Source organism: Gallus gallus, chromosome Z (genome assembly GCF_016699485.2).
Source record: "Gallus gallus isolate bGalGal1 chromosome Z, bGalGal1.mat.broiler.GRCg7b, whole genome shotgun sequence".
Lineage (NCBI taxonomy): Eukaryota > Metazoa > Chordata > Aves > Galliformes > Phasianidae > Gallus > Gallus gallus.
This window is the reverse complement of record NC_052572.1, coordinates 9,206,725-9,234,382: the sequence shown is the minus strand read 5'-3', so window position 1 is coordinate 9,234,382 and position 27,658 is coordinate 9,206,725. Positions and strand designations below refer to the sequence as shown.

Sequence of the window (27,658 nt, the reverse complement as noted above, 5' to 3'; positions counted from 1 at the left end):
CAAGGGGGAATTCCTCTGAACTAAAAGAGGGGAGATCTACATTAAAAGCCAGGAGGGAAATCCTCACTCAGAGGGTGGTGAGGTGTTGGCACTGCTGCCCAGAGAGCTGTGGTGCCCCATCCCTGGAGCATTTAACATAAAGGCGAGTTAGGTACAAACTGTGTTTAGCAAATAGAGCAAGAGGGGCACAACAGCAAGGGAAATAACCTGCTAAAAGAAAAGCATCACTCAGTCCCTCAGTCCAGGTGAATTAAATAAATTACCTGGGGATGAGGGAAAAAGGATGCAAAAAAAATCACTGGAGAAAGGAAAAAAAAAAGAAATTAAGACACACTCAGCATCACGCTGACTGTATTGGTCTTGCCACCAGGAGAGGCAAATGGCTTCTGAATTTTAGCTATCCATGCTAAAACTACACAAGTGCAGAAACTTCATAACATATACAGGATGGTGGAGCAGAGGCAGGGACTGCTCCAGCTAGACAGCACCAGCCCTAGAAGCCTCACTGTCCCGAACACTGATAAATGAAGTTTAAATAAATGCCATTTCAACCAATTCTCACATCTTTTGCAACTTCTTCTTCGTACTCATGCCTAGTTAGGTGTAAACATCTTGGCTTCTAAATAAGTTTACTTTCCTCCATCTACGGCCTCAGCGATTTGTGTAGGCAAGAATTGGAGAAGTCAGCTGAGATTGTGTCCTGATGAAAGAAATAACTAAGTGTTATACCCACCCTTGCTACTGAGATAAACAAAAAACCTACAATGCTTATAACACCTTCAGAAAGAACCAAGCATTGTTTTTTCCTTAAAGGGTTAACATGTGTCTTCTCAGGCACACAAACCACCCCCTTCTGAAATTAATGATCCCAAAACGTCTAGAGAAAACAGCAGCCAGCGTAATGGAACACAAACAGCTTTCAACAAGAACAAAGGAACATTTCTAGATTTCATGGAACATGAAGTTTCAGAATTAGATATCTCCATGGACTACGTACAAATGCCTACACTTTTGTAAGAGGAACTCTTCTATTTGTGAACAGAATCTCACTCAGAGAAGAGGGATGCAATAGGCCCTACCTGAAGTTGTTTTAGGGCACTAGAAACTAAGTACCTGTGTCAAGAATACCTACACTAAGTAGAAAATAGAAAATCTGTTTCTCCTTTCCTGCAGGGAGACCAAAGTAATTTATTTTAACCATAACACACAGAGTCAGTTGCTCTTTTCTGATGTACACTGCATTACTTTGTTGTTACGTGCTATTCAAAAACAAGGTAGGAGAAATATGAGAGGGTCTTCCACAACTACAGGATTTGTAGAAAAGCATAACTGCTTTTGATCATCAGTGTTGCAGCCCACAGTTGCACAGATAATTTAGGTGAACTCTGCACAATCAGGGATGACGCTCAAAGAATATCTGAAAGTAGATTTAGAAAGAGGTCAGCAATTAACTGAACTGAGCACAGGACTTGATGAGATTTGGGAGGACAAGAAACTGCAGAAAGGATCTCAAGCAATCTGAATATTAAAGAAAAATCGGTGGCATTCTGTCCTTGACAGCATCACATCTGTAAATGATGAAGGAAAGCCCAAACTGGGGGAATAAAGGTCACAGCCAAAACAATTCATTTTGGAAACCTGCGATTTAGAGCGAAGAGACCTAGGAGTAATGAAGTGATGGATTACCATCAACACTGAATAAACTGCTGCGGTCTCAGAGTAAACCCCAGCGCCTTCCCATAGGCCACAGTTTGGCTGCACGCCCAGGCAACAAGGAGCACTGTCTGTGTCTTGGGTTTGTTGTTTGCATCTTGTATCCAAGGTGCTTCTTTCACAAACCGAGCTGTGTTTTAGCACAGGTTTGCTGCTATTCCAGAAAAACAGCTTCTTATGCAAGGTAGCAATTAAGTCTGCCACAGTCTACATAATGGCTGTTTTAGGACATCTTTTTGGTCTTAAGGAAACTTGTCATCAATACTAATCTTAGTGCAGCTACTGCAAAGCAAACCTTAAGAACTTAACTATGAAATTGAGTGAAGTTATCTGCTCAGAAGAATAAATGCCCAACGAGAGAGAATTCCTGATTTTGTGGAAAATCAGTTTAACTACTTATAGTTTCCCCATACATTTTTATAAAACCTTAATCGCTTGCTTGTTCACGCTGGCTCTCTGGAGGACAGAGAATGAAAATACCTCATGCAGAGATCACAGCCTTACCATTTCCAAGGCCACAGCCACTGGGCAGCTCTTACATCACTATACAACTTTGATTCCAAGTCCGAGCGTAGGAATGGAATGTTGCTTCTGCATTAGATATTGAAAAGGGGAAATTGATCTGAAGAAGTAGAGCACAATGTATTTGTATTTGATAACATGTCCTTAGAAATAGCTGATGTGAAAAAGTAGAAATACCATATAAGTTAGTAGGATATTTTAGAAATAGAGTTGCTGAATTATGTGATTAATTCTTGCTTGCATAACTGCAATAGTTTTTAAATGTTCCAAACAGTATGGGTATAGTATTATGGACTAGATAGCACATTGTAAGGCTATTCTGTTTGCATAAGAGACTGTCAGCAAAAGAAAAATAGACTTAAACATCAAAGAAGCCAGGGCCTCTACACAAGGCTGGATTGCCTTGCTCTGTGGGTAGGTTGGGATGCAACAGGCAGGCATCAGGATACCGCCCTCTATCCTCCTTCCAAGCTTATCTCTACCCAAGGACAAGCAGATGTCCAGAAACAATGACCAAGCATTGAACGGGCAAATGTGAGAGGTTAATTAATTAGCGATATATGCTTAGCTAGCAAAAATCTATGTTTATCCAGTATGTTTAGTTGAGCGTCAGGTAGATTGTGAAACTGAAGTACTCAGCCAATGAGGAACCAGGGGAGAAAGAGATAAGTGCTGGCTAATAGGGCATAAAAGAGGTAACGCTGTCTTTGTGTGCACTCCTGCTTGCAGGAGGCCTGCCATTGTAATCGCGAATAAAATCTGCTTTATCAGAGATACCGTCCTGATAAATTATTTGGGCATTTCCAACACAAGTTACTCTGCTACATTAACTTTGGCGTACAGATAAGAAGCTAAACTAGTCCAAATAGAGGCCACCTGATCGATGCCAGCTAAGGACTGCATTGATATCATGCTCAGCAAACAAGAGGAGCAAGGCCATATGTCAGGGGAATAAAAGTGCTGAACAAGAATAGAGAGGAAATGGGCACACCTAGTCCCTACTTTTCCTGTTCTTCTTAACTTGACACCTATAAACAGGTTGCAAGCATTACCTATCTTGCTCCTACTGCCACCCTTGGATGAAAGTTAAAATTCCTCCCCTCTGGACACCTGGTGTCAGGGAGCAGCAAGTGCTGGTTGCTCCCTAGGGCAGGAGAACCTCATATGCAGTAGGGCAGGGACTTGCCAGCCAAGGCTGCGTCCTACAGCTCCCAGACAAGGTGAGCAGGGCAGGTCCAGAGACCATGGCCAGGTTCAGCCTGAATCCATATCACTGTGCACAGCCATGGTGGGGATAAGGTATACCTGAGGAGGTCAGGTCACACCATGGAGTCGATATGCATCAGTCATTCCTACCGCATCACTCTGGTGTGAAGGCTGAGCTGAAATGGAAATGGTACTTCTGAAACAATGAGAAGGGAGTAGGGGCAGAAGTCCCAGGTAAGGCTGCTCTGTTCACTCAGAATGGCTACACTGAAGCATAAAGACTTGATTAGCCTGAGGAGGAAATCTGTTATATCTATGCAGACTTCATTCATAAGTTAGGACCAATCCCCCCACCCCCGTGACCCCCTCCCTCGTACATAAACTTCACAGTATTCCCACTTAGAGATCTCTAGACTGCAATAACCAAGAGCTTCACAGAATTACTGGGCTTAGAAGGGACCTCTAGAGATGATGTAGTCCAATCTCCCTGATCAAGCAGCACCCAAAGCTTCTCTCCATTCTGGAAGGGTTTGGTTCAAAGCCTTTTGCTCTGCTTCTCACACGTCACCTTGTGCCACTTGAGTTTTTCCTCACATAGCAAGCTGTGGGCTGCGGCATATGCAAGTGCTATAACAAATACAATTCCTTCGATCACATTTTTACAAGCTTTCACCTGGCTTCTTCTATTTTCAGCCCCAGTTTCTTGCCCCTCCAGTGGTATGGGAGTCTTCAGAAGTTGTCACTGAAATGCCTCTGCAGAGCTGAGCATTTCTCTTTCTACAGAGTTCCCAAGACAATAGAACAACAAAGTCTATTTACCCCACCAGGTGGCTGAATGCAGATCAGCGTGCTCCCAGCCTGGGAGTGGTGAGGATACTAAAAGCATTTTCACACCAATTACCTTATTAGAAAGTCTGGCACAGACACAAAGTGCTCTAGTTGAGGAGCCAAAAGCTCACACTTCACTGCATTCCAGTCATCCCGTTTCTCTAAGGCTCTAATGTTTCAGAACACAGAGCTGGCAGAGAACACGTAGGTGAGCCTGGTCGCCAGCACCACAGCCGATCACACACAGTTGCTCCTTGCAGAAGGGCCCAGAGATTTGCTTTCTTCCTTATTCACCACAAGCTAACACCAACTCTGTTACTGAAGACAGGGCAAGGTCTGCATTTGGAACCTGCAGTGCATTACATGGAGATTGTATCAAAGCCATCACAGATGTTCATCGGTCCACAACAAAGATGAACTTCTGAATAACCTGAAGAAAAAGCATTTTATATCACCAAGTGCAGAATAGACTGCAGCAGCTAACCCCAGCCTCTCTTAAGAGGGGATTGCTCCTCAACTTCAAGCACTCAAAAACAAATTCACGTGAAAAAAAGGAGAAATAAAAATCACTTTGATTGTCTGCATCAGGTACTATCACTAGCAGCATCAGCAAGCTCTTGCATTTCTATCACAGAATGGCCCGGGTTGAAAAGGACCATAATGATCATCGAGTTTCAATGCCCCTGCTATATGCAGGGTTGCCAACCACCAGACCAGGCTGCCCAGAGCTTTATCAGCTATAGCCCAGCTGATAGCCCAGAGCTATCAGCTTTAACTGCCACTCTTCTCCAGAGTACCAGGAGTACAGAAATCTTAAACATACCACGTGGAGGCAAGCAAAGAGCAAACCAACTCAGGATTACAGTGCAAATAATCTAGTTTTTCTTTCTCGCAAAAACTTTCTCTCACAAACTTGTCAAACTCCACTGAAATACACCAAAACATTTTTTTATATACATATTGAGCAAAGTGGAATACTGCATCTGTGTGAATCCTCTAGCCTAAATAAAATAAAGCAGCCAGGAGCAATGGAAAAAGTCCAAAAACATAGCCAAACAGAGAATCACACTGTTCTGTTACAGCTGCTATCCAGACAGATGTGTTTTCCCAGACTTGGGAAGCAGTACAATCTGCACATATGCACACATACCACTCAGATTCTCCTGCATCTGTAACAGACAGGGGACCTTCCCAGGGAAACAAAACACGATGCACAATGTTCTTAAGTGTCACTGCAAACACATTATGTATGTCTACAGTGACAGAGCTGCTGACCAATGTACATTTACAGCAGTTAAATGAACCATTTAGTTCTCCATGTGAATTCAAAGCAGCAGGTTCCAGCTTATATGACAACACTGCATTAACACGTAGGGCATAAGAAGACTGCATTGCTAACCCCTCAATTAAGGGAGATGTCAGAAAATCCAGTCTGCGTTAGGAGTGATGCAGAGGTAGTCCTATGGCCTGTGCTACCTGCATGCATGCTTCCAAGTCCCACAGTACCACAGAGGCAAGGAGACAGCACCTGATCCATCTCACAGTGCCTTTTCTTCTCTACCCTGCAGGCAATGGCAGCAGACACACAGTCATCGTGAGAAGGGAAGCACTGCTGGAGGTTATATAGGCAGATACATTCCTAAGAAAAATATCTCAAAACAGAGTTCTAAGAAAGACAGTAGCAAACTTCAAGCGAAGAGCAGCAGAAGCCTTGAAAACAGTGAACTGAAGCTCCCAATGTCTCCCAGACACTACAAAACATTGGACAAGCCAACAACTTTTCCATTATAAAAAATGTTCAATATAACCGTATCAAATTCTTGTTATTTCTGTATTTGGCATAGAAAGTTAAGGGATAAATAATAGATGTGTTTTAAATGATCATTTGTCTTATATCAAAGCCAGAAAAGTCTCGATGTTCTCATTATTTACATTCTTGGTTTTCTTCATGAAATCCTATTTTTCAGGATTATATGTCATGGTTCTAAAGCAAAAGAAACAAGAGGCCTGTGTTTTGAGCATCACAATAAGGAGAAAACATGCTATTACATGAAATATTTATCATTTCTCAGATTCAGGTGCTGAACCACATAACCATTCACAGGGAGTCTGTTTTCATGTACTTGAAGAATCACAAAATGTAAAAGCAAAAACATGATTGCAGAAGAAAGTAAATACTCATTTGAATACTGAATATAGAAAGAGCTCATAGTATCATGTTCTTTTAAATCAGAGATAATTTACAAGCAACACCAGAATGAACACAAACGAGATGGGAGCAGCTACAAGCCTTACCTTTATCTACACATTCTCTGTTATCTCCCTCCCAGAAGCCAAAATAGTTGCCCCAAAGAACTAGTACTTTACCCCACAAGGAAACAGTTGCTTCTCTTCTTACAAAATACCGATTTCAGTAATAGACTCCCCACTGACAGTGTGACAACAGTGGATTAGCAGGAGGGTTCTCATGAGGAAGAGAGCGCTCCACATTAACGTTAGCCAACTTAAGATGTCAGATATCTTTTCTCTTTTACAGACTGGACTGTAGTTAAAGAGCAGTGCCTGGTACCTCTACAAAATACTGCATCCAGCCTAATTTCCACCATCCAGCTGATTGTGCACTCGAAACGGTATACCCAGTTATGCTCCCAGAGCACACAATACAACTTAGATCGATTTTAGTGCTGCTGCAGGACCAAAGCCCACATCCTGCCTTGCACCAGGAAGGAAAGTTAGGAGACTAATAGATGACCTAACTTCTTTCCACAACAGATGGCCAACCATGACAGCTGCTGGCTGAATGCCAACAACTGCACAAGTGCTCCACCAGTCCTCAGAGCACGATGCAAATTGCTCTCGCTGCCAGGGGCTTACTTGGGAAAAAAAAAAAAACAAGCAACAGGCAAAGGAGAGAGATGAGCCTACCAGTGACACACAATTTTAAAACACTGAAATGCCCAAGGCAGGAAAAGGGATTGAGGAGGAACCAGATACACACAAACCACAAAAACAATCTCCTTTCTACATCTTAAGGGTCTGCCTCCCTCATTAAAGGAAGACAAAATAAATCTTAACACCAAAAACCACACTTGAGATGCAATTGCTCCAATTGGCTTTTCCACACTCTGTACTTTTCAACCAAAAATAACTACCAGAAAGGCAGTTACTCTTACGTAATTTATATTTATTTATATACCTTTTTTTTTGTATTTATATATATTTATTTATATACCACATTATTTATATACTTTGTTAATGATAATGTCCAGCTGCTCTGACCATTAATGTTTCACTAACTGAACTGTTGCTTTTAGCAGGATTTAAGTGCACCTATCCTATACACCTCATTCAAAAAAGCTATAACTGCACTGACCTCTTCTAGAGCCAAATGTATCTAGAAGCAAAGAAGCAAATGTTCTCTGTTTAGGAACAAACTGTCTGAATGTACAATCCTAAAATATTATAAATAGTTTCTTAAACTTCTTCTAGTCTAAACATTCCAGCACAGTCAGACTTTCAGATTTTCCCAAGTTATTCTCATCTCATAAGAAAAAGCCAAATGAGGAATGAACACCAGCAGTTCGATCCACAGTGAACTACTGCTGCAGAACTGCAAAAAAGCACAACTTAACTGTAAGACTCAATTTTCTCCCAAACACTTGCTCTCTGCCCTTAATGCCATAGGTAAGTTACTGAAATGCACTCACCAAAAGGTAGTTCAAATCTTGTGTCCAGCAAAATTCTATGAGGAGTCGGGTTTTTGGTTCCACAGATTTCATCACGTTTCATTACAACTTCTGCCTCTAATGTAGACCACTCCCCAGGACCTTCCTGTGAATCACAAGCCACAGATGAAGTTTCATGTCTGTTATGTCCTTTTGCAGTGACTCTCATACATTTGCTAAGATCAGAGTGTCCAGGAAGAGCCTCACTGACCTCAAGACCTAGTACATGTTTTAGGGACATGGTTTAGTGGGCAATATTGATGGTAGGTGGACAACCGGACTAGATGATATTAGAGGTCTTTTCCAACCTTAATGATTCTACGATTTTTCACACTTATTCAGGTCGAGCTGGCTGCTTGAGCTTCCAAATCCTAAACAAATTGTACAGGCAAGATGCAAACACCTGACAGCAGAACTACGGACTTCTCCATGGAACTGCAAAGATCATTCCTCAGAGGCAGACACCAGAGAGTACTTGGTCAGCCAGAGAGACTAAGCATCAACTAAACTTTCTGACCACGCTGCTGGGCATCCACACTCTTTTCTTTTTACGGACTATATAAACTCCCTCTCCCTACACAAAGTAAATAACCTTTTAATTAAAATCACTGAAATTTTAAGTTAAAAAGAAAAAATCCTGCTTAGTTACAAGAACTACCAAATTAAGTAGGTAAGAGAGCTACAGAAACTTGTGCAGCCCATCTCCTACTTTTTTTTCCTATACCTATCAGCACCACTAGACACCCTCTAACACTGCAGCCAGAATCTTTAAGAAAATGATGTAGACATGTTCTGGGCTTACATACTTAAAGTCAGTATGCCTGCTATCGTGTCAATTATAACACACTCTATCAGGAATGTGCAGATATTTGAGCATCAGACTAGGCAGTAAGTGCTCAAGACCTCAGACATGTCAAATACACATTCCTCAACAGATTAAACTTCATCTCTGAGATCATTTGTGAGAACAGAGATAGCTACAGAAGTTCAGTTTCGGTCTCACTTTGGACCTGGCCTTCTTCAAAACAAAAAAAGTAAAACAAAACAAAGAACACTTAAGAAAAAAAAGCAATGAAACAGTCCTTTTCCTTCACTCAACCTTAACGGCCTTGCAAGTGGCCTTGCAAGTTCAGCTGAGAAGCAAAATACTGATCTGTATCAGGCTACATTTGTAACACTATCAACACAGGAGCTGTCAAAATAGTTTGTGTTATTTTAACCTCATCAGATTGGCGAATGGCTTTCAAAGCAATCCACACGGTCCCAACCAGCGTGTCCCAGATAAGTCCTTTGTTCCATACTTCGACAATTAGGCCCAGGTCCAGCCGACTGATCTCACTGCAACAAAAGAAAAGACAGCACAGGTGAGGAAAATGTTGAATGTAAAACTGTTCTACTTAAGGTTCTGCATTACCAGTGCAATTAGCCCAGTAAAACTTTATACACAGCTGTGTCAAGCTAAAGACAACTTCTGCAGGTGTGTGGTCAGAACGGCACATACTTGTAGACGACACTAATTTCTAATAACCCATTTCCCATAGTTTAACTACACGAACATTGCAAAATAAAACCCCGGACTATTTCACGTATATACTGCCAATTGGAAACTCATCTCAACAGCTACATTCACGGGAGGAAGAAATACATTTTCAGTTGAAACAATGCAGGCTGTTCTTCCTCGCCAGCCACCCCATGCACAGTGGGTGCATTCTTACTCTCAGAAACACAGCAACACAAGCATACCCTGTCAGGTCCAAATATGCTGATTACCTATCTCTGAACCTACCACATGCCAGGATTATCAGTCCCAAACACTGCGCAGCTGCATCAGCAGCACTGTCTTCTTGCACAGAGCTCTGTTACTTTGCTCCTCTGCGTGGTACCACAAGGCTTTAAGCCATGCAAATCTCCAGCAACACGTGGCAATACAGACAAGCAACCAGTGAGCACCAAGTTCTCAGAAAAACTGTCCTTCCTCTCAGTGAGCTGAGGATGCATCTCAAATTCACTTCTCACCAATGCCTTCTAACATTAATGCCTCCCCATTTCATGACAATTTATAACATGCCTACTTAAGAAAAGTACAACAGATACACAGCCTGAATGGTAAAAGCAATGTATTGAAAACTGTTCATACAGCATCGTCTCACTTACGGACGAGGGCTACAGCTCCTTATTTGAGCTCAGGATTTCTCTTCATGCAACTGTCAATTCCTAAAGGAGGCACTGTGAGCATAAAGTGCTGCTGGCTGCAGTCCTTCTGTCCAGTCAAATGCATTCGTGTTAAGCTTAAAAAAGGAAGCCTTAAGCATGCTAATTGCTATGTTCAATAGACTGTCATCTTGGACAATAAAAAAGAACCACTGCAAATCTTAGCTTTATCCCAGAGACTCCTCACAACAGGAGACTATTTTGTCTGTAAGACTGCTCAAGGAGGTGGTGGAGTCCCTATCCCTGGATGTGTTTAAGAGAGGCACTAAAGGACCTGGTTTACCGATGGGACTCAGGTTGATGTTTGGACTGCTGATTACTGAGATCTTTTCCAACCTGAATGACTCAGTGGTTCTAAGTTTGGATACAGTTACTCAGTATAGCCCAGCTAATAACCAGCCACCTGTGCAGTCACCACTCTGCCTTCCCACTGCTTGCCCATTGGGAAAATGACATTTAACCAACTGCACAGACAAGCCTGGAGTAACAAAAATCACTGATTTTCTGTTGGCAGGACCAGCGTGAAGCCACAAAGGGAGGGAAAATTGACTAGATTTTCAGGCATAGTGTAAAATCACATTCTTTGCTTCAACATACACTGGCAGAATAAGATATTAACCAGGTTTCTGTACAGAGATACAAAGGATAAGACACTAAATTAAAGAAAAAAACAAAAGCATTTTCAGTACAATGGTTTTGATTGCCTTTGGCTGTATCCCCCTTCCTCCACCTTCTGGTTAGATGCAGAACAGCTTCAAAGAACAAAAGAGCTGAGATTTTAATTTGATGTCCCTCACTTTCTCCCACCCCCCACCCCAAATTTAAATGAAAGACATTTTAACCGTTTCGGCACTCATTAAACCATTACACTCCAACATTACAGCTTGCACTTTCACAACAAAGGGGCTTGCTGCCAATATGCAGCCCATTTAAAGCTGCTTCTTAATGTCCCTAAAGAAGATACTGAAGTGCTTTGCTGGACTGGTAAACAAGCAAATTTCAAACATCTCCAGAGCACCAAACTCTGAACTGTTATTTCTCACAAGGAGTTGGGAAGCAAAAAAAGTCATGCACAGACAGAAAGTGTCTTCTTGGTTGCACTGTATTCTTTACCTGTTTCTATGACGAATAATAGACAGTAAAAGCATTCTTCACACAGGGAAAAGTTACTCTGTTCTAAAATGTTATCTAACTGCAGAAAGAATAAAAGCATATTGGATAATACTGGAAACCCAGTATTTTTCCTGGGACAATATAATGTATACAGCATCATGCAAAACATGCTCACTGCCACGTGCAGTATATTTTTTAAAGAAACACCATATAAACTGCACTGCTTCCTGGCTAAATCAGAGAAGATAACGGTGAGGTAGTTCAGCTAATACTCTGCTTTCATATCCCCTAGCAACTAATTAAGGAGTGGCACAGTGACCTCACAACATGCTAAACTCCCAGCTGCAATCTGAGAGTATTTCCAGGAGCTGTCACAGGGGAAGCAGGAGGAGCAATAACGAGAGCAGTCATCAAGCACAAACAAGTGCCATTCTTAAATCCTCTCTGAGTACCTTCAGAGGTACCTGGACACATCTAAAGATAGTTTTCTACCCATGGGCTGAACACAAGCCACAAGTAGTTAGTAGCACAGGTACTGGCATGTGGCTTGGCAGACAGATACAACCCCGATGCAGGCTTACCCCCAGTCCTGCATGGATCATGCTAGTGGCAGCCATAGACTCTGCAGGAGCAGGAATGGTAAAGCTGAGATGATGGTGCAATTCAGGAGCACGTTTCACCAGGCACCAAACTCTTCTTCCAGAAGCACACACCTCAGGTGCTGCTCCAAAAGGAAATGAGGGCCACAAAATAGAGGAGAGAAGAGCATTGCTATGACAGCAACACTGTACTGACCCCAGCAGCCAGAAGCAAAAGCTTCCCACTTCAAGCAAGGGACAATAAATTGCTGCTGAGCTGGATAACATACTTGCTAAGCCCCATGAGCAGCTCTTCCTACAGAGTCTATATAAACATTCATATATAAACATCAGTTCCTCTCAAAGCCTGTGCAGTAGCTGGGTTCTGCACAAGACAACCACCACAATTCCCCAACCTAGCAGCAAGTCCATGCCAGTTCAAGAAAAACAAAACAAAACAAAAACAAAAAACCACTTGAAGTCCAGGATTTAGTAACTTCTGTTCACTTTGTCTTATAAAGCTATAGAAACAGAATCAGACGCAATAGGAATGAGCCATTCATTCACAAGTAAACTCTAAAAGATACTACGAAATTCCCAGTTTTGTGTTAGGACTATGCAGAACTGTACCAGAAGCTTTGGGAGAGCTGGACCTGGTTCTGCTCCTCATGGCAGGAACTGACAGCCCCTCCACTGCAAAAGGGGACCTTCAAAGTACTTCCGTGGACAGCAGGTTAATGGCAGAAAATGTCAACATGCAAACCTGAGCAAGAAGAGCTAAGAAGGATCATTGTGCAGAGGCCCTGAGTGCACACACAGATCTTATCTGCCCTGAACAGCCTCATCAGGAGGCCTCCACCCACACCTTCTTCTCATGACCTAGGAGCTCCATTTAAGCCCAGCAATGGGCCTTCAGTAAGCTACATAACATTAAGTAACCTTAGCTGAGTTGCAGATGTGCTCATCTCTGGCTTAGCCACAGCCGCACTCCATGTCTGCCCTCACACCCCGTCAGCCCAGACCCAGCACAGACTGACTCCTCATGACTACCTCAGTCTTGCCACTATACACCTGACTGGCAGTTGCAAGACTACATCTGACCCTGATTACCATTACCAGACATAATCCCGAGTCTGACTTTCTAACGTGCACTCCCTGCTTAACCTCGGAGCTGCTTCATTACTTTGAGCTTGTCTGATGGCCTGGTCTCTCAGCAGAAGCTCACCTGGTCCTTAGGGCTGCCCTGCTCACATTCTGTGAGTACTGTGGGACTCAGCACTGACTGGCAAGCTCCTCCTCTGCCAGCTGTTATACTGCATTCTGCTTCTGGCTCCTCATCCTCAGAGGGGTAGCTTAGCCCCTGCTGTGCCCTACCACACAGGTCTGAGAACAGGAATCCAGGGAACTTGGTACCATTAAAGACAGAAGTTTCCCCCACCAGTCCAGGGCCCCACAGAAACGATCTCCAATCTCACACCTCCTTGGGCACAGGTCAGTGTATACAACAGAAAAGCAAATTACTGAAGTTGTCACTAGTTCGTGAATTTCACTGACTTAACTACTTACACCACCTAACACATCACAAAAGCAGTTTCAAAGAAGTGTCAGTGCTTTCACTCCACAGCTACCTCACTACTGCACAGCACAGTACTTACAACATGAAGTCCTGTTCCCAGCATGGTTGGTCACCTCGCACTGCTACTGTTGTGCTCTTCACATTTTGCACTTTCAGGGTCACATACGTATTGAATTTATCTGGGGAACAAGAAGCAAAAAGTTATCTTCTTCAGTTTACCATTTCATCAAACAAGCACAACATTTCAAGGTTTTCAGTCCATACATTGCATCCTAGAGGGACCAAAAACCAAAAGCCCAGGTAGGAAGACATCAATGAGTTAAGAACTCAAAATGTTGGAGGAGAGGTGCTAGAACAGGCTGCCCAGAGGTTGTGGATGCCTTGTCCCTGGAGGTGTTCAAGGCCAAGTTGGATGGGGCCCTGGGCAGCCTGGTCTAGTATTAGATATGGAGGTTGGTGGCCCTGCCTGTGGGAGGGGGATTGGAATATGATGATCCTTGAGGTCCCTTTCAACTCAAGCCATTCTATGATTCTATGTTACAGCATGAAGGAATAGGGCCCAACATGTGGACCTGCAGAGCTAAAATAAACAGACATGAGGCAGTAGTGCCAATCATACTGTCTCTTTCTTTCTGACCTAACTGCTCTCCTAGTTACTATCTGGTTTTCCATCCATGAGTCCACAGATAAACTTTAAAGACAAGTCGGGGGCAGAAGGAAAATGGTGATTTATGCTGATTGTGCTAAAACTGATCTGTGTTGCTTAAACCAGCTGACCCAGAAGAACTGTGTTATGCTCATTAGTTTGATAAGCCAGGATATGTTTAGATGCTTTGTCTTCTAAATCTGAAGAAAGAACCTGGATGAGTTCTTTTTTCTAGTTCCTACTGCCTCTTTGCTAGTAAGACTAAAAGCAGCCAAGCACAGACACACATGAAGTTTGAATATCAGCATCTGAGAATGAACAGAGTTCCCACCTAAGACCTATCTATTAGTTTCATCAAAGCTTGAACAAGACTTAAACTAAGTAGCTATAAAGCAGCATACAACTTTTAATACTTGGATGTTTTGCTGTACCCCAATGTACGTTAAATCACAGCTCATTTTAATGCTGCCAAAATTCATATTGCTATGAGCTACTATAGCACACCTCAGCATCTAGCTTCAAATATCCTAACAGACAGGAACCAGAAGCTCAAGAGGGAGTCACTGGAAGATAGATTTCCTCATAGCCATATACATACTGTTTTGCATCCCCCTGGGACACTGGGCTTGTTAGTGAAGCCATACACTCACAGACTTCTGTTTAGCTACAATACAGGACAAATACTTTACAGCTCTGAGCACTGTTCTTGGTTGGAAAAAGGCTAAGGTACATAATGTCCACTTCCACTCTGCATATTCAACTTTACTTCCCTGGAAAAAAAAAAGCCTAGCTTTGTGTATACACAGTTATTTACCTGACATGGAATATGAGCAAGGAGACAGCAACAGAACATGCACAAGCCAACTGGGAAGCTTGCAGAGGTAACCTGAGAACTACTATTCAAGAGAATACAGTTGAACAAATACATCATGAATACAGCTGTGCAACTGATTTGGATCTGAGCACTTTACTAGGTGATGTCTCAGAGGCCACAGTCACTCTTTTCTTCAAATATTCCATTATTAATATTTAAAACATTTATTTTTATACACCTACTAAAACTGAGCTCTAAGAAGGAAAAAAGAATAAACTGCTTATTATTCTGTAAACAGAACATCAAATTTCATTCAACAAACATATTTACCTGGTAAGGATTCTTTGTCTACCACAGTGAAATATTAGTTTAGATTGGAAACACTGGGTGCCACCAACTGTTTACTTTTATTATACTGTGTGGACACAAAACCTGGCAGATGGGATTTCAATCCCAACCACAGACATTAAGGACCACTACACAAGTGAATCTATCACTGCTGCGGTGCCATCCTGCAGTCCCCATCAGGATCAAGCAGTCTTGTCCACTGAAACCAGACAGCCACATACCCCCTCTGCCTGGTGTACATTTTCAGATCTTGTTTTTAACACAAACAGGAGAAGGGTGAGAGGAAAGGGCAGGAGGGAGTGGGAAGAGGTGACCTTAGAGAAAACCCTTCCTCACCCATAGCCTGTGCAGGTCAGGTGAGCAGGTGGATATTTCTCAATGCTATGATACAGCTCAGGCTTTCTCCTAACTCAGGCTGTCTGCACTCTTGAGGTAGCTTTTGTCTCTTGTAAGAGAACATGGAGCAGTAAAAAGAAGCAGAGGAAAACTGGAGGCAGCAGTGTGAATGGAACCCACTGCTGCTACATACAACAGTGATCAGAACAAGCAGAGCACGTCTTACCTGGAGGTCCTTGCAGTTTAGCTTTTTTTACTGTAAAGAGAAGAAAAAGAGTCTGTTAGTGATTTTGTCCTGTTATAGACTCATTTGAGTGACAAAGTACATCACATTAACTTGAGAACACTGCACAGCAGAGGCTTTGAAGCCAATGATACGTACTCTTATTCAGTTTAACAGACTTGGTAACAGAGCCTTCTCTGTACCCTATTTCACCTTTCAAAAACAAATCATAGGATTACAGTTTGGAAAGCAATTGGATATGGCTTATGCACAGAAATTTTAAAATTATTTTTTCTGCTTAGTAAATTATTTCTGCTTAGTAAGATGTCATTTCATTCAACCTCACAAAGTAACGAATACTCCAAAAGAAATACAGATTTCTTTCTAAACAAAGAATCTCTCCTCAACAGTGCTGAGCAGACTCAACTACAACCTGAAAACAACCAAGCCCAGATAGTAGCTCTGGTACAACATCTGTAAATCAAATTAACCTGCCATGCCAAATAAATGGAAGTCTGCATTCAAACGTCACTTTTCAGAACTCTCCTCTGTTAATTAAATTCCGGGGCAGTATTTATCAAAACCAGTGGTTAGAACACAAAACAGCACTGGCTCTTCTCGCACTGAATAGAGAAGGTCTTTTTTACCTATGGGAGATTCTGTTTACACTTCTCTTTTGAAAACTCATATCCTCACTGGTATTGCTAAGCATAAGCACTAAGGTGAGACATCTCTAGGCACCAGGCAGTTTTCACAGTGGAAAATTAGAACTAAGAAGAAAACATACTTACACTAGAAAAGAAGATACACTTGAGTGGCAAAAAGGAGAGTTAAAGAACTGAAGTAGTCAACCTTCCTCCAAAAAAACCAAACATCCAACACATAGAAAAAGTTTGCACAGCCTAACTTTCAAGATAAATAAAGAAGGGGGAAGAGAAGGGGGAAAGGGGAAAAGAGACCTTACACAATTACATGAACAGAGCTGTAGTAGGGTATGGTGATGAAGAACACCTTTGCTATTTGATATATTATGCTTTGCCAATAGGTGTTTGCAAGAAGGAAATGCTGTACCAATAACAGTATGGGAATCGTTCTAAATAAACTTTTGAAGAGCTGTAGTTTTCAGCTAGTCTGCAAGGCCTGCAAGCCTTAGGTGCAAAACAGAGGCCCATTCTTTCTCAGTTTGAGAGCCTGAAGCATTCCTGATGCTAAAGTTAATGGTGCATGCAACACACACAGTGCTGGTGGCTGATGGAAGATGCAGATAGCTTTTTAATCTCCTCATCAATCTGTCCAACCTCAGAGATGTGAAGGGGGCAATCTGCTCACTTCTATGGGTGCAACTGAATATCATACGAAAGTAGACATTTCATGAGTAAATGCTGCCTTGGAGCAAGCAGTCACCAGCTTATCTCCTCTCCTCGGCAAAAGGCAGGAGACAAGGAAAGAAGTGCCTGTGCTGGAGGAAAGGGAGAAGGAAGAAAAAGAGGGACTTGCAGTAAGATTCAGCTGGTCTCTCTCTCTCCCTGGTGGAAACAGGGTTGTTTGCAGGGAAGTGGAAGCACACACTGCAGAAATCCTAGGTTATTTCACATGCAAAAAAAGGATCCAGCATGGGCCAGTTGCCTCTAGACATAGAGATGGACACAGTGTCTGCAGCTGTCGATGTGAAAGCTAGGATAGGTGCTATCTGTACAGGATGACCTCAACTCTTAACATTTAAGAGGTTCGTTTGACAGCCTGCACAGAACAAATCACACCATCAATTCAGAGGCATGGCTTATTTCTAAGAGCAGGTCACACACGTGGGCATCTCATCTGCACTGGTAGCTCCTTCTGCCAGTTTACATAACATGTCCAAAAAGCTCCCAAGAAGAATGACTTGGAAGTGTTTTTATTCTGTTAGCCCAATGAAAAGCACTTTCCAGGCGTTGTGTGCACAGATGCATAAGTGCGGCTCACACAGCGCAGCTGTTTCAGTGGCTTGGGGGACACTTTTGAACCCCCACCAGCTCATACAGAGCTCCTGTATGCCAAGCACACACGGAATGGCACAGAGGAGCAAAGAGGATATGAAGACAACTGAAGCATCAGCAGTTAAACACTCAGCATCGTAACAGAGACTGAAAACTCACTGTTGTCCTGTTGGCTCAGCAGGAGGAGGGCAGACTGAAGTCAAGCCATACAAAATGGTAGCTTTTGTAAAATAAAACAAAGGTAGCCATTCTCCAAAGCACTCAGCAATACAAGCTTTACAGATACAGTTATTCCTGTACTACTGCAGAGTGGAAAGCTGGAGAAGTGAAAGATCTAGATGAGAGCTGTCCTGACTCACTCATCCCACTTACCACAGGCACTCTGAGCTTTGAGAAAGATCATTTTTAAACAAATGGGAGATGTTAAATCCCATTTGGTTTCAAATGGCTGCTCTCAGCAAACTGCAGGAGGCCCGGCCATTCACAGGCAAGTCCTCCTACACCTCTGCTGCATTGCAGGGGAAGGACAGCAGAGGGGAAACGAAAATGAGGGGAAGTCAGAAAGGAAAAAGTCCCATAGCTTTGCACTGTCATGTGTGAGCACTGCACTATGGAGATGCAGAGATGCACCTGCTCCCACTGTGCAAGGAAACATTCATTTAATTGCAGAAGGAAAAATGAAATGGCCTATCTGACATACGCTGTCCCTTAACTTAGGGTGTACTGGTAAAAGCTATTAGACAGTAGACAGGTTACCTTGAAAGAACTGGGTGCAAACTAGACAGATAGATTGGGGGAGGGAGCAAGGAAAATTGGTGTAAGTATTCAGTTCATACGAATAATTTTCCTTGGAGATCCTTCACCATTATGGTGCTCGTCTACAGACAAGAAAACATTTATATCAATGTCCTGGCTGTGACACTCCATGAAAAGTGAGAATAAGTAAATAAACCAGGTTTTCACAGACTCTACAATTGTCCATATGCTACAAAAGGCTGGAGAATAAAACAGACTTTTGAAAGACTAGGAAAGATAAAACACAAGATAGCAGAAAAGGTTTAAAATCACTGGGGGGGGGGGGGGGGGGGGGGGGGAATACAACAGTAGAACCTCTGATAATGTCACACTTCAATTTTACAGAGAAATTCTTATGGTCCACTCTTGTATCTGAAGGGTATTTTCCTGACTAGGTGCACCATATATCAGCCAGTGAATTACAATTAGGCATGCCAAATTAGCGTGAGGTTCAGACAATGCATTACACAAACCTTCTGAATGGGAACACGCCCACATTCACATAAAGGGAACGTGGCTGTTCTGAACAGCTGCGGATTCGATCTCACCTTTAACATTTGCTTGCAAATCAGAGGGATGCAGACACAGGGAGTGCCTGAGCAGATGGCCAAAAGATTACATCCCCACTAAATCCAGCACATGACTTATCAGCTGGTCACTCACCGCTCTACAACAAAATCTACATCCTTACACAGAGGCCAATAACGTGCGGTGGACGGGCTGAGGGAGGAGAGAGAAGAATGAAAGGATGTGGTTTAATTAGTGCTCTTAAAACGAAAAGCAGTGCTGAAAGTACAGCATTCAAAATGCATTTTCACAATCAGCAATTTGACAGATAGTTTCCTTTTCCCTGCGAGACGTGAGTGCAGCGTTAATGTGCTTTTGAGAGCAGGCCATGTAATCTAACTTCTGCAGTAGCTGCTTCCAGCCAAACAGCAGTATTGATTCATATTTCCATTTCCCTCTGTGCTTTTCTCACCTCTCGCAGGCGCTCAGACTTCACTGCACAGCAATATGCAGCACTAGGTGCAAAGGTTGCTTAAACAGGAACGAGACCACAGCAAAAGGCTCGCGCTATCCAAGACTGAGTCACCACACCAAATCCACTGCCTGTGCACCCTGACAGCATGCACAGAGAACAGAGGGAATCCTGCTCGGCAGGGAAGCACTGGCAAGGCAGTGCTCTAGGCCCACGGGTCTGTTACATTTTCTATCAGCTATGAGTCTTCAGTAGCAATTTTGCTGCCTGAACCCTGGATCAACTGCTCTAGCACATGTAAGCATAACAGGGTCAGAAACTCAACACCTCCTACACACTTCTTGAAAGCTATTTATAAACCCATCAGAAGCAGGTAAATGGTGCCATACCGGCACAGCTACCAAGGGCTGTTCTGCCCTGAGGTTCCCACGGGTACTTTCCTCTCCCCAGGAAATCAAATGTTTTCCACGCACAAACCCTGCATGTCCTCACCTCCTTTTTTACTTTCCCTCTACCTGAATCACAAAAGATGCTCTAGGCTGGGGGGAGCAGAAGCCTTGCAGTGATCTTGCCCCATGCGTTTAACTCAGCCATTGTTCTGCATTGCATGTTCCCTATAAAAGCCCCGCAGCACCATAGGTATGCTGTTAAATACAACTGCACATGAAACAGCAGAACAGTAATAGTGACTGTGCCATGAAATTCTTCTCATTCCTTTGCAACAATAAAAAGGAAAGAGCTGCTTACTGGTTTCCCAAACCTGTTACACCAATTCAGCACGGTGCAGCCACCTTGCCATTTCAAGCCTGAGACAGGTTTCACTGCACTCTCATACAATCAGAACAGCACTATGCATAGAAGGAAAACCTTCCTGAACAAGTTCAGAGGAAAAAAACTGCACAGGAGCCCCCAGGAACCCAGTGGGGCTCAGCAGCAGCCTCCTCGCAGGCAAGAGCAAGGTCTACTTGGACCCCGTCCCCTGTACACAGAGCGCTGCTGAGTTAAAGTGATCACTGCAACCAAGACATTACTTCAGCCATATAGACAGATAAGAGACCTAAGTCATGTTTATTACATTATGCTTTGTCTTTCTGCCAAGGAAAACAAACCACTGGTTTACATAAAACCATTGTTCTGCTGAAACAGCAAGGAGAGTGCTTTACATATGCCCTTCAAGAATGACGTGATAGAAACACAGTGAGTACCTTTGTGGACCAACAGATGGAACAGCTGAGATCACACACACAATAAGTGGAGGATAACATTATGCTATGGCTTGATTTGAAGGGAGGGCTGGGCTGATCAGAGAGTTAGGCAGCAGAAGAAAGAACCACTACAAAATGCCACTTTACTTGAAAGCTGGCGGAGAGCGGGGATCCAGCACAGACGTCCTTCAGTACCAGAAAGACTGAGGTTGCACCTAAAGACACAACTTTCCTGACTTAATACTCAAATCCTTCAAAAAGCCATCACCTGTTTGACTGCAACAGCTTTGGGGAGATCTGGATGGCCTCCGCAGCAAGCCACCTGAACCACTAAGTTTTTCTCAACTGGAGTCCGGAATAAATGGAGTGGGTAGTGTATTCATTTTTAATACGAAGAAATCAAGAAATAAACACTTTAAAATTACAACTCCTGCCCATGTAATGAAGAGCTTTCCTTGATGTGACCACTTTAAGATGCCCACGGGACAACCTGTCCCATCTTTCTCAAGGCCTTGGGAATCACACCAAGCAAGAGGAAGGTAAGCTCCTTCCAGCAACCACCTACATCTACAAGTCAACCGCTTTCATTCTTGGATTCTCTCAGAGGAGAAGGAAAGCTTCTGTTCTCTTCTGTGGTAGCAAATTGATCTACCCAGGGGATTTCCATTTTGCCAGATGTCTTGACATCGAATTATAATCCCTCTTAATTCACATCAATTAGCATTTTCCTGCTCCAGATGATCTGCGAATTCATTACCCTGTCCAGAGACGCACAAAGCTACAAGGTTTATTTGATTCACAGTACGATTTCCAACAATGCTTCCTAAAAGTCACCCTTTCAGCCCACAGGACAGTGACTTATAGCAGCTGGGACACAACTGACTCCTTGGAAGGGTCCTCCAGATTCCTCTGGCACATAACATTAACCCGATTTCAACTTCAGAACTTTGGAGACAGCAAACCCAGGAAAGCACTACACAAAGTACACATCCCACTAAACATCTAGATAACTAAATTTCACTAGCTACTCCCCTTCTACATTTGTCTGTTCTCTGCTAGTTTAACATTCAGCAGTGCCTGCAAGCCCACGAACCCACAGGCAGACAGCGTTCTCCTTTTCTGCCTCCCTCCACAGCTTGGATGCTTCACACCTTGGGCATGACAGATATTTCCAGTGGGGAAGGGACACTGCAACTACTTCTGCTTGGTTTGGCTCATTAAACCTCACTCCATCACTTTTTTCTTTGCAGAATTTTCACTGCCCTGAGCTCTTCATCTGTACAGGCAGAACTTTGGTGGGCAAACTACTGAAATCCATCAAGAAAAAGCAAATTTTGTTATACACAGATGCTGTATGTCATTGTCTTATCTTAACCTGCTCTATTACTGCCGTAGCTTATGGACATCAGAGTGGCATAGCACACCAGCAGCCTTTCTGGAACATTCTCCACGCTTTTCATTCTCAAGAATTTGGAGAGATAACAGAAGAGCAGGATGGCCAATCTATGGAAGAATGAGCAAACACATATTTAGTATACCATGTTATCAAAACATGCATCTGTTCAATACTCAACCTGATCACCACGGTGAACCACGTAATTTCATACCTCCTACAGATATTGATGCTTTTCAGCTCATCCTTTGCACAAAACTTGATGGGTATATACAGTACAGTTCTGCCTACATCAGTTTTCTAATGCTCCACTTCTTCCACCCTTATACAAAAGTTACCCAGTAACTTCAACAGAACATATCAATACCCCTTCTGACAGCTGCAAACACTCCAACTAAAAGCAGATTAACAAGGTACACATGAAATAAAGAACCAGCTTTGCAGACCCTTTCCACAAAGGGCATTTTACCATCTTTCTATTTTTTCTTTTGTGCTTCTCTGTTGTTTTTATTTTTAAATAAAACTCAGCTCCCATTAGCAAAAGAAGCCTTCTATTACAAGGCCCTACTTCCCTAAAAAACATTTCCTGCAAAAGAAGGGTGACAATTCAGTTTACTTTCTACAGTCGTTTAATGCAGTAGGCAGCTAATATATGTAGGCTTCTAACACTCTCAATCAGAAAATTAAGTCAGGCAGTTGGAGAGACATCTGGATCTTATTTACAGGTTAATCTGTTACCAGATTTGGTTTGACACACTGACTTAACAACACACAGGTTTTCGTGCCCATGAACTGAAGAGTTTCATATGCACTCTTGCTCAAGAACTCACCTACCTGAAATACTCCTTGAACAAACAGAACAACAGAAATTCAAAAACACAGAAGGCATTTCTAGAAACTTATCAAAGAGCAGCTATTTATATACATAAATTGCATGCTATAATATATAATTTCTTATAGTATATAAATTCTGCAGCACTGTATATACATATATAGTGCTATAGAACACATGCTGAAGCAATTGCAATTATGAATAAAGAGTTTTAAGATAAAAATCAAACCAATGTCTCAAAAAAAGAAAAAAAAAGAATAAAAAGCCAAACAAAAAAAACAACAACAACAAAAAAAAACAACCCTGAGGTCAAAAGCGTCTCACTGGAAGGACAGCGAAAATGAAATGAAAACTATGCATGTAACTTGTAGAAAGCAACTGTGACAACTAACAAAATGCAAGAGGGAAACTAAAAGGTCTGCAGTGGTTCCCTCCCAAACATGAAAATAGACATCAGACTGCTCTGCTAGGACCCCTACACTAGTACTGCTCAGCAGAACTACTGAGCTGCTGGGTTGCTTTGTTACTTGTTTAGAAGATATTTTAAGTGGAGCAACTGGAACTGGATAGGTTTACTGAGAGGAAGGAAGGAGTCATAAAACAGCAGATACCAAGACTAAAAAGCTAGCACAGAGCAGGATCTGCACCAGTAAAGTATGACCAACATACCATGACCACTAATGACAAAAGCCATCCTGCTTCAAGTATTCAAAAGGCTCGTGTATTTTAAAAATATGCTTATCATTTTACCCAATAAAACCCTAGAGATCTTACCAATAAAATGCTTAAAACACTGACAAGCTGTTTGGTAAACCATAGCTCAAATAATTATTGCATTGAGCATTAGTACTTAGTGAAACTCCTGCTTTGCAGCAAGGAAGCTGCAAGAAGTTGACTTACAGCTGACCTCAAAATGAGCTTCCTGAAAGTCAGAAGGAAGCATTCAATTGATTTCAGATAAACAGCAGCTGAAAGGATCTTGACAACATTGTTTCTCCTATCTAAGTGAAAAGCAAATACTCAGGAGTCCTACAGCCACGAAAAACTGGAGATAGATGCTGGCAAGCAGAGAAGAAAGTAGAAGATGCAATTCTTCAACTTTACACCCCCCATAAGAGATCAGCACTGCTGGTGAATCCAGTGCTTCAACGATCTACAAAATATCTTCTAGTTTTCATATGAAATGTAGTTAGAAACAAACAAACAAACAAAAAAAGTATAGAAGCTTCCAGTTCTATGCTGCTTGTGTGGCTGTGCTATGCAGGAGAGGGAAAGAGGCAGAAACTTAATGGGAATTCTCAAAGCCAGGTAAGACAGGTCACTGCTGAAGCTCTTCCATAATACTGGGCTACCTTTTCTCCTGCCAGTGTGGTCCCACTGTTCAGCTGGCAGACCATCAGGCCCAGGAGACTTCCCCACCAAGCACCAGTAAGACCAACAGCAGAGCCTCAAGTCACCATTCAGGTAAGAAGAATCATAAGCCATCTTCTGTCAGTTTTGGGAACTGCTGCAATGACAGCTTCCTGGTGCGCAGACGAAAGATCTTCCCACTAGAAACACCTCTCATTACCCACTCCTAAAAGCTGGTGAAAAACCAGCTCTCAGGAGCCCCTCTACCTGAGCGCCAAAGTAATGCCAAGTTTAAACACTGCTCTCCTGAGAGCTCTTTACGTCATCACTCACCTCCCCAACTTCTCTGTCAATAATCATCACCTCAGCACAGGCTGACAAACTAATTCTAGCAAGTGGAGAGACACCATACTCAGATGCTTAATTAGAAATGTGCTTTACAACTCCAGATTCTGAGGGGCTACAAGCAGGGTTCAGTCTCTTCTTGCTACAGTCCTTGTTCCTCTGGAGTGGACATACACACTGGTTGGCTGAGTAATCCCTCCTAGCTTCGGGCAGACTTAGCATCACCTCAGACTGTTTAGTCTGGATCATTTGTGTTTTCTTCAAGAACAGAGAAAACACACACCAAAATTTTGTTATGTCGTGGTTAACAAATCAAGAGGTGATGCTTTTGTCCAGTGTTTGCTGGGGGTAGAGGGAGAAGCAAAGGGTGGTAATTGAGAAACATATTTGACCCTATTTGTGTAAGAAAACATATTTTAAACAAGACAGCAATAGAGGGTGTGATTCTGCAGAAGAGCTCAACCTGTACAGATGTAACGTCCAAATAGGAAAGCCAGCTGCTGAAAAGCACAGCTAGGTGAAATCCTCTATCATCTATTTCTTCCTTTCTTGGCCAACCAACACATATACATGTTGCAGAAGATTCCCTGGAGTTTCTGCTCCTCCTCAAAGCAGCTGCTTTGAACTGAGCAGTGAGGACAGGAACAAAATCTCTTACTCAAAGCACAGAGATTATGGAGAGGTTAATCCTCCTGACGCTGGCAACACAGACAGCTCTGTCAGGTGACCTGGTTCCCCCACCAAGAGGTGAGCTAAACAGGAATCCAAGCTGCCTCCTCTTTCCAGTATTCTGCTGCAGCTATTATTCTATTAGTTAAAAAAAAAAAAAAAAAAAAAAAAAAAACTATGCAAAACGCTAGATTTAGTTATTCAGTGTGCAACTCTTCCTTAGAAGCCATACTGTTAGATCCTGCTTCATTTCTTTTGCTTTAAGGGGTTCCTTGCAGGTTACAGATTTCCCTTGAATATTTCATGGTTTATGATCAGAAGAGACAGTATGCCTACTCCTGTATCTGTGCCTGATTAGGAAAAAGAAAAGAAGAAAAAAAGAATCCATCAAGCCTTTCAAAATTTACAGACAAAGATAAATACAGAGCATGGAAGAAAGAAGGCCTGCAAATTTTCAGTAGCATAACTTACTCTCCATTCAAGCTCTCTGAGATTAAGAAATGTGATATTTTGCATTAGTGGAAGTGCCTGAGTCGATAAAGTGAACAAAACCTGCACTGTTTAATCTTACACAAAACAGACCTTCACTCATACACGCCAATAGCTGTCAAAAATGAAGGAAATGCATACAATGAAAGCCACAGCCTTGCACCAGAAGGCAAGAAGACATAACATTTCAAATCTGATAACAGCCACTTGGAGTTGGTAAAACAACTTTGCTGACAAACAAGTAGCTCAAATAGTTTAGACCTAATTCAGAAGTATTTGCAGTATCTATTTTTTTCAATGTATTTCACTTCTTTACAGATTAATTTCTTCCAAGACAGAAAGCATGTGCAGCAGCTGCTCAGGCATGCACAGGTAAAGACTACTTAAATGTTGGAGTTATTAGGTCAGATGACACCACCTGGTCACAGCAAAGTAACAGCTACAAGAAGACACAAGTATTCTGTCTGGTACCAAACAAAGAAGGAAGAACAGCAATTACAGATAGAATAACATAACTTGCATTCATTTCCTATGGCTAGAGTGTGATCTGTACAGACTCCTGAATGACTTTTGCTCCTACACTTCCTAGTCAGATATAGATTAAACCAGAAACAGCCTGGAAAAGAAGCTGCTGACTAACCATACCAGAAGGGAATGCCATCTAACTGATGTCTCGGTGCATTCTGGTACTTTCAGTTTAAGGTACAGGACTGCAAGCAAGCAACGGACTGAATACAGCTACTTGTCAAGCCCAACCAAACACAAGCCTGCCAAGACTGAGACAGTGATAAAAAGAGAGAGTAACATGTATCACTGTGCAACTTCTAAAGTTTAACATATTTGTTAGAAGAGAAACTCAATGCAATTGTGTGTATGCGAGGTGGATTCAGTAATTTTCTTCTAATAAAAACATCCACCATACTACACTGCAAGAGATAAGCTCCCAGGAAAAACAGCACCTGTGTTCCCCTGAAACAAGTAATGGAGAAGAATTAGTCTACTTTGAAAAATAGTTTTAATAAAGATGTTAAAATTATCTTACTTATTTCATTGCTTTGGTTCACAAAAGATATAAAAACGTAACATAGAGAAGACAGAAATAAGCTGGCTGCAAGCACTAAAGATGAGTAGAAGCAATCCTAAGGATATCAGCTACGGTGTAACCAAATGAGATTCCCACAATGGGATGAGGGATTTAGCAGAATACTGCTTGTGGAGGAACTCCTTGTGAGTCTAACTTTACTCTTGGCATTCACAGACTGCTTAGACAACACTGATCCCTGGAGAACAAAGACATTGCAGAGGTAGGACAGACAGGCTCATCAACTTTCAGGATTTCTTCTGTTCTGCTTCAGGCCTCGCGATGTTGATTACTTTTTATATTCCCCTAGAAGAATTGCCAAAAAGGACATTTTAAGTCAAGGTTGTACAAACAGACTGTGCTTCCCAAAATTCAGCTAGGGACTGAGACCGAAACAAGCACTGGATTGTACCTCCACCTGGGAGCAGAAGCTGAACATCTGTTCCCCATGGCAGTACTGCAGTCCTGGAAGGAGCCACATCTCCTGAGCACTTCAGCACTCACCTGCCAATACTTTTGTTTTGACGCTGCAAGTATTGGGAACTGAACTGTAACCAGGTGTAGCTATTATGATCAAGATAGTTCTCTTGAAACCCATGTGGTCTGCATGTATTTCGGCCTCCACAAAAATTATACTGAAATTCCATCAGGCTAAATGCTATTAGTATTGAAATTGTTAATTAAAATGAACAGCCTCTGGTAACA

General features: G+C 42.4%; 1 protein-coding gene across 1 annotated transcript in view; it reads right to left on the bottom strand.

Annotated features, from left to right (window-relative positions):
- Positions 1–27,658, bottom strand: part of UNC13B (unc-13 homolog B) — a 209,332-nt gene that overhangs the window by 167,892 nt on the left and 13,782 nt on the right. Inside the window, exons 2-5 of the mRNA XM_046905963.1 lie at positions 15,843–15,872; positions 13,552–13,651; positions 9,215–9,332; positions 7,977–8,100 (exon numbers count right to left, since the gene is read on the bottom strand). Of these exons, the coding sequence (XP_046761919.1) occupies positions 7,977–8,100; positions 9,215–9,332; positions 13,552–13,651; positions 15,843–15,872 (372 nt within the window). The remainder of the gene's footprint in view (positions 1–7,976; positions 8,101–9,214; positions 9,333–13,551; positions 13,652–15,842; positions 15,873–27,658) is intronic.